Genomic DNA, 8,053 nt, shown 5'->3' with positions numbered 1-8,053 from the left:
AATTTGTACTTGTCCAAACTTTTTCATTCTTTAGTTAGTTCTGTTTAAGTTTTCTCAGCCTTTCATTTATGTTGTTTACTTCATCCCTTCCTCTGCATTCCATGGGTTATTTTGATGACCTTTTCCCAATTACATGAATTCAATGTTTAATTCATTTATTTTCATTCTTTCTTGCTTAGTAATGAGCATGTATGAGCTCGGCTAGGCACGATGGCTCAAGCCTGTAATCCTAGCACTTCAAGAGGTCAAGGCCGGCAGATCACTCAAGGTCAGGAATTGGAGAGCAACCTGGACAGCAGGGGTGAAATCCCATCATCTCTGCTAAAAATACAAAATCAGCTGGGCATGGTGGCAGGCGCCTGCAATTCCAGCTACTCAGGAAGCTGAGGCATGAGAATCACTTGAACCTGGGAAGTAGAGGTTCAGTGAGCTGAGATCGTGTCACAGCACTCCAGCCTGGGACCCTGTCTCAAAAAACAAAACTGTACAAGGTATGTATTTTCTTTCTTTCTTTTTCTTTTTTTTTTCCCACAGCAGAACGTAAAGGCTAATGCCTTTTCTAAGTACCAGGCTGTCTACCTATTGAAATCCCCCCACCCATTCACCCAACTAAGATTCACTCCCTGAGCAAGCCTTCCCTCAGTGTCTTGCCCTGAAATCATTTATGTCTTCTTTGAAATCAGTTCGGGACCTCTGAGGAGAAAGGTAACTGTGTTTATATTCACAGAGCCTTCTTTCTGCCTTAGCACAGTGTCCCCGCGCAAAGCAATGATAATAAATAGGCTTGACCACTTACCCTGTAGCTGTCATTGCACTAAGTACCACAATACTTGAACTCCTCCATTCTAATCCTCTATGTCCATTTTACAGACAAAATGCTACTCGCTGAAATGTCTGTCCTCTGTTTCCATTCTTGAAACATGCCAAACCTCCAGTTTTAGGGCCTTTCTCGTTGCCTCTGTCTCTCTCCTTCCATATTCTAATTCAGTACTCAGCACAAAGGCCATCTCTTCAAAGCTCTTCCGATCGCCTATCCACAGCAGCCTGCCTCCACTCTTTCACACACTCTCTTCTGTTATTTATAAAAGAATCTCACTTAAGGAAAGCTGGATTTCCTCTCCTGTGAGATGAGGTAGGCCTTCTGGGCTCAAGGTCTCTCCCTGTGATTCTACACAGAGAAAGAGTGGGAAGAGAGGGCGCTCGGAAGCAGAGGAAGAGGAGGGAGGAGGAAGGGGCGACGCGGAAGTGGGTGCAGAAGCGGGGCGTCTGGCGTTCCGGGGGAGCAGAGGGGATGGGGTCTCTAGTGGGCGCCAGGTGGAGCGGGGACAAGCGTTGTCAAGGGAGCTCGGAAGGGAGTGCGGTGTGTCGGGAAGGGACTGGGGAGGGCAGCGCCTGCCATGGACCGGGGGCGAGGGTTACGAAACGGTTGATGGAGGGGTGGGTGCGGGTGGATTCCGAAACCCAGCGGCTCTCAGGGGCGACTAGAGGTAGGAATGGAGCGCTCAGGAGTTACCAAGGTCGGACAGAAGACAGCGCGGTCCACGCGGCCGGGACTGGGCCGGACAGGGCGAGAGGTCGCGGGGAGACGCGGAGTAGATCTGAGCTGAGTGGAGGGCGCGAGGAGGTGGGTGCAGACCGGTCGGTGCCCAAGAGATCCGGGCCGAGCGGCCGTTGGAGAGGGGCCGCCGCGCGGCGCAAGTGGGAGCCGGGCGGCCTAGCGAGCGCTGAGGGGGCGCGGCTCGCACTGCTGGACTGGGCCGGGAGAGAGCCGGGCAGGGGGCGCGCCGGGGTCGCCGAGAGGCAGGCGCAGCAGTGGGGTCGGGCGCTGGCGGGGCGGCCCCAGAGGCCGTCGCCTCACTTCCGGGAACGCCTGGGAGCCGCGGTCGCCGCCCCTTAGGGCGCTGCCTGACGGCTGGCGCGGGCCGCAGCGCGGGTGAGCGCGCAGGCCAGGCCGAAGCCCTGGTGCTGGCGCGGCGCGGGCCTCGGTCTGCGGCTATGGGGGCGTCCGCGCGGCTGCTGCGCGCGGTGATCATGGGGGCCCCAGGCTCGGGCAAAGGCACCGTGTCGTCGCGCATCACCAAACACTTCGAACTGAAGCACCTCTCCAGCGGGGACCTGCTCCGGGACAACATGCTGCGGGGCACAGGTGGGAGCTCGGGACCGAGGGCCGGCAGTGCGCTGTCTCCCGGGTCGGGCTTTGTGGGCGAGGGGCGGGACTGGGCACGCGGGTGCCTGGCTCAGGGCGCAGCATTTCCCTCCCGCTGCCCAGGACAGAGACCTCGGGCTGCTCAGCGACTGCGCCCCGAAACCTCCGGCCTTCGTGGGCCGCTTTGGGCGGATTATGGGGTGGAGAAGGGACTAGAAAGTTAGGTCAAGCTCGAAGTCCAGAGACGAAGGGAAACCACCGGGCTTTGTTCCAGAGCCACAGGTCTCCCCTGTGGCAGCCACTCTTGGGGGTCCATCGAGCTGAGCTTCGGCTTATTCAATGTGCTGGTGTATATAGAAGACTGGCGTTAGCCCTGCTAGAGTTTGCTTGTCTTGTCTTGTCTTTTCCTCCTCCCTTCCTTCCTTCCCTTCCTTTCCTTCTTTTCCTGCCTCCCTCCCTCCCTTTTTTTCTTTTGTTTTCTTTTATTTCTCCTCTTCCTCCTCTCCTCCTCCTCCCCCTCCTCCTTCTCTCCTCTTCCTCCTCCTCCTCCTCTTCCTCCTCCTCTTCTTCTTCTTCCCTCCTCCTCCTCTTCCTCCTCCCCTCCTTCTCTCCTCTTCCTCCTCCCCTTCTCCTCCTCCTCCTCCTCCTCCTCCTCCACCACCTCCTCTACCTCCTCCTCCTCCCCCCCCCTTTCTTCTTTTTGGTACGGTTAAGCTCTATAGGATCTTGTAGTTCTGACCTTTCCCCCGTAATCCGAAGGCCAAGTATTATTTACCCTTGTTACCATTACAAAATTATCTCAAATTTTGATATCCCTAGATTTCTTAGACAGCAAAGCTATTCTTGTACTTGGTTACATAAAATATTTTGTTTCTCATGCCAAATAAATTCTTACAACTCAGCACAAAAGCCAGTTAACAATCTACACTATACAGTGGGTGAATTTGTGGTATGTAAATTCTCTCTTAAGAAGGTTGTTTTTAAAAAGCCAATAGCAGTTTTTTTCTCAATAAATGTTGACCTTTACTTTTCAAAATAGAACCCATTTTGAAACCCATTTACATATAAATAATGCCTACACAAGGCCTTTTTTTTTCTTTTTAAGATAGAAAACAGGATAGAAGTACATAGCATAAACGGCAAACACCCTCTTTCCTTCCCCACCTCAGTCCCATTCTTTGGTGGAGAACAGTGTTTCCTTCTAGAGAGGTTTATTTTACAAGCACAGATAGGTATGTGTATCCTTTCTCGTATGTAATATGTGATCATACTATGTGTATATACTCTGCACCAGTGTGGTTTCACTTTATATCTGGGATATATTTCTCATGAAGATGGACAAATCCATTTCATTCTGTTTTTGTAGACATGTGTTTTCAGAATCTAGTATGGTTTATTTAACCAGTTCTCTCTTAATGGACATTTAGGTTATTTCCAGCTGGGTTTTGTTTGTTTGTTTGTATATTTAAAAACGACTGACATTTAGCCGGGCGCGGTGGCTCAAACCTGTAATCCCAGCACTTTGGGAGGCCGAGGCGGGTGGATCACGAGGTCAAGAGATCAAGACCAACCTGGTCAACATGGTGAAACCCCGTCTCTACTAAAAATACAAAAAATTAGCTGGGCATGGTGGCACGTGCCTGTAATCCCAGCTACTAAGGAGGCTGAGGCAGGAGAATTGCCTGAACCCAGGAGGCGGAGGTTGTGGTGAGCCGAGATCGCGCCATTGCACTCCAGCCTGGGTAACAAGAGCGAAACTCCGTCTCAAAAAAAAAAAACAAAAAACAAAAAAAAAAAGAAAAAAAAAAACGACTGACATTTAAGTGAAAAGAAAAAAAAAAAAAGCCTAGTGTTTTTAGTTTGTCTCTTGGAGTTCTTTGGTTCAGTACCCACCATCTCTGATGCATTACTATTCTTTCTTTCTTTTCTTTCTTTCTTTCCTTCCTTCCCTCCTTCCTTCCTTTCTTCTTTCTTTCTTTTTTATCCCTGCCCTCTACTTTTCTTTCTTTCTTCTTTAACATCGTAAAAAATAATGAAGTGTCTTGTGGTAATTAAACTTCTTCAGTAGGTTAAGTTAGGCCCAGCGTGGTCCCTCACACCTGTAATCGCAGCACTTTGGGAGGCCAAGGTGGGCAGATCACTTGAACTAAGCAGTTCCAGGCCAGCCTGGGCAACATAGTGAAACTTTATCTCTATAAAAAAATTCAAAAACAATTAGCAGGGTGTGGTAGCAGGTGCCTGTGGTCCTAGCTACTGAGGTGGGAGAATTGCTTGAACCTGGGAGGTGGAGGTTGCTGTGAGCCTAGATCACAATGCTGCACTACAGCCTGAGCAAGACCCCATCTCTAAAAACAACAACAACAACAAAAAAAACAGAGATTGTTTGGCTTGTTTGCTAAATGTTGTTAATGCAACATATTGAAGTAGTTAGGTAACAGTAAACAGTCCCAGATACTGGTACTGGTTGAGTCAGGTTAACCAAAGTATAAGAGAGTAGGCCTGGCTTGGTGGTTCATACTTATAATCCCAACACTTTGGGAGACTGAGGCAAGTAGATCACTTGAGGTCAGGAGTTCAAGACCAGCATAGGCAACATGGTAAAACCTTCATCTCTACCAAAAATGCAAAAAATTAGCCAGGCAAGGTGGCTCGCACGTGTGGTCCCAGCTACTCAGGAGGCTGAGGTGGGAGTATAACTTGAGCCCGGGAGGCAGAGGTTGTAGTGAATGAAGGTTGCACCACTGCACTCCAAGCTGGGTGACAGAGTGAGATCCTGTCTCAAAAGAAAAAAAAAAAAGCATATTTATTATAAAAAAAGAAAATTGTGTCTATGTCATGTAAATATAAAAAAGGGAAATTAAGATCCTTCATAATTCTGCCTTGCCACACAGAGATAATTATAATTAACCCTTATGTGCATTTTCTTTTATTATTTTTTCTTTCTCTTTTTTAAAATCTCTGTTGCATTTGTATTTGCAAAATAGTTATATTCTAAAAACAAATTGTCATATACTAAGTGATGTTACTTTTGTATTCTCATTTATAGGTATGTTCACACATCATTAAGTAGTCTTAAAAATGATGTTCAGGCTGGGCGCAGTGGCTAATGCCTGTAATCCCAGCATTTTGGGAGGCTGGGCAGAGCACCAGCAGTCAGGAGTTCGAGACCAGCCTGGCCAACATGGCAAAACCTTGTCTCTACTAAAAATACAAAAATTAGGAAGGCATGGTGGTGGACACTTGTAATCCCAGCTACTCCGGAGGCTGAGGCAGGAGAATTGCTTGAACCCAGGAGGCACAGGTTGCAGTGAGTCAAGATAGTGCCATTGCACTCCAGCCTGGGCTATAAGAGCAGAACTCTTTCTCAAAAAAAATAAAGATGTTTAATTTTATAAAGGTTGTATAGTTATTAAACATTTTCCTGTTATTGGACATGTATGTTGTTAACCATTGTTGGTAATAAATACTGTTAGAAACGTTTGGCACATCTTCGCTTATTTCCTTCAAATAAATTCCTAGTATAGAATTTCTACAAATGTGGTACTATCGATAATACAACAGAAGGATTATGCCAATTTACTTCTCAGCCATTGTTTCATGAGGGTGCTATATTTTATAGCCCATGGCTCTATTTTATAGCTAAGATTTAAAGTCATCCCAGAAGATATGATAAGGACTCTGGAAACATTAGGCAACCCATTGACAGTAGCAAAGCTGAAACAACTGTAGATCATCACTGAACCTTTGAGTCAGGGAATTTGAGTCTGACCTTTAGACATTTAGTCCAGTCCTCTCTTTTATTTTATTTTTTTGAGATGGAGTCCCACTCTGTTGCCTTAGGCTAGAGTGCAGTGGTGCCATCTCCGCTCACTGCAACCTCCAACTCCTGGGTTCAAGTGATTCTCTTGTTTCAGCTTCCCAACTCAAGTAGCTGGGACTACACCACTGTGGCTAGTTAATTTTTGTATTTTTAGTAGAGATGGGGTTTCACCATGTTGGCAGGCTGGTCTCGAACTCCTCACCTTAGGTTATCCACCTGCCTCATCCTCCCAAAATCAGGCCTCTCTTTTAAAGATGAGGAGACTGAGTTCAGGAGAGGTTAAAGAACTTGCTCGATAGTAAACCGCATTTATTGGGGGATTAGGGTGAAAACATAGATTTCCTTGTGTGCTAATTAAATACTCTTTCCTTTATGCAGTGTTTACCACATTGAGATTCATGAGATAGACATGAATAGATATTTTAGGTAGGAAAAATCTTTTTAATCTATTTATTTCAAAGTAGATTTGAAACAACCAAATAGACACAAAACTAGCGCACCAAAGCTGTATTTCATAAAAATTGTAGCTATTAATTTTTAAAGCTAAGTCCCTATAAAGAACTATATAGTAAAGAAAACACTATAGTGAATAGTAGTTCAACTATGGTAGAAATTGTGAGGTTGATGTGTGGTTGCTCAATCTGAGAAACTGCTTTTTTATAACTGTTGAGTTGTAAGAATTCTTTTTATTTATTTATTTATTTATTATTATTTTTTAGAGATGGAGTCTTGCTCTCTTGCCCAGGCTGGAGTGCAGTGGTATGATCTTGGCTCACTGCAACCTCCACCTCCCAGGTTCAAGCGATTCTCCTGTCTCAGCTTCCTGAGTAGCTGGGATTACAGGCGTGTGCCACCAAGCCTGGCTAATTTTTTTTTTGTTTTTAGTAGAGACGGGGTTTCACCATGTAGGGCAGGATGGTCTTGAACTCCTGACCTCAGGTGATCTGCCCACCTCAGCTTCCCAAAGGGCTGGGATTACAGGCATGAGCCACTGTGCCCAGCCCTATGTGTATATTCTTATACCGGTACTTCATAGTCTGATTGCAGTTTTGAAATACAAAATATGCATCTTCCAACTTTGTGCTTTATTTTTTTTTCAAGATTGTTTTGACTGTTTTGGGTTCCTAGCATTTCCATGATTTTTATGATCTGCTTGTCAGTTTCTGCAAAGACACCAGTGAAGATTTTGATAAGATTGCATTGAATCTGTAGATCATTTTCAGAGAGTATTGCCATCTTAACAGTATTAACTCTTAGGCCAGGTGCGGTAGCTCATACTTGTAATCTCAGCACTTTGGGAGGCTGAGATGAGAGGATAGCTTGAGCCCAGGAGTTCAAGACCAGCCTGGGCAATATAGCAAGACCACATCTCTACAGATAAAAATTAGCCAGGCATGGTGGTTTGTGCCTGTAGTTCCAGCTACTTGGAAGGCTGAGGTGGGAGGATTGGCTGAGCCCAGGAGATCAAGATTGCAGTGAGCTATGATCAAGTCACTGTACTCCAGCCTGGGTGAGAGAATGAAATCCTGTCTCAAAAAACAAAAACAGCCGGGCGCGGTGGCTCAAGCCTGTAATCCCAGCACTTTGGGAGGCCGAGGCGGGTGGATCACGAGGTCGAGAGATCGAGACCATCCTGGTCAACATGGTGAAACCCTGTCTCTACTAAAAGTGCAAAAAATTAGCTGGGCATGGTGGCACGTGCCTGTAATCCCAGCTACTTAGTAGGAGGCTGAGACAGGAGAATTGCCTGAGCCCAGGAGGCGGAGGTTGCGGTGAGCCGAGATCGCGCCATTGCACTCACTCCAGCCTGGGTAACAAGAGCGAAACTCTGTCTCAAAAAAAAAAAAAAAAAAAAAACTCTTAAAAGGTATGAATATGAGATGTCTTTTCATTTAGTTAGATCTTCTTTGTTTTAACAATACTGTAGTTTTCAGATGAAAAGTTATGTACTTCTTTTTTAAAAATGTATTGCTAATTTTCTTATTCTTAATTTTATTTTATTTTTTAAAAAGACGTTCACCATTGTAGGTCAGGCTGGTCTTGAACTCCCGACCTCAGGTGATCCGCCGACCTTGGCCTCCAAAGTT

At 46.1% G+C, this 8,053-nt stretch overlaps 1 protein-coding gene across 5 annotated transcripts in view; it reads left to right on the top strand.

Annotated features, from left to right (window-relative positions):
- The first annotated feature begins 383 nt into the window (after positions 1 to 383).
- AK3 (adenylate kinase 3) overlaps positions 384 to 8,053 on the top strand; it is a 51,722-nt gene continuing 44,052 nt past the window's right edge. Inside the window, exon 1 of one of the 5 annotated variants that reach the window (XM_010346182.2) lies at positions 384 to 491. Coding sequence is in view for 3 of the 5 variants with exons in the window: in XM_074394772.1 (XP_074250873.1) it covers positions 1,996 to 2,146 (151 nt within the window). In the remaining 2 variants the exon portion in view is untranslated. Of the gene's footprint in view, positions 492 to 1,111; positions 1,133 to 1,863; positions 2,147 to 8,053 lie in introns of those variants that run through there. The other 4 variants (XM_010346183.3, XM_074394772.1, XM_074394773.1 and 1 more) reach the window with 4 other exon arrangements.

This window comes from Saimiri boliviensis, chromosome 2, assembly GCF_048565385.1.
Source record: "Saimiri boliviensis isolate mSaiBol1 chromosome 2, mSaiBol1.pri, whole genome shotgun sequence".
NCBI classification, from domain to species: Eukaryota; Metazoa; Chordata; class Mammalia; order Primates; family Cebidae; genus Saimiri; species Saimiri boliviensis.
This window is presented reverse-complemented; position numbering and strand designations above follow the sequence as displayed.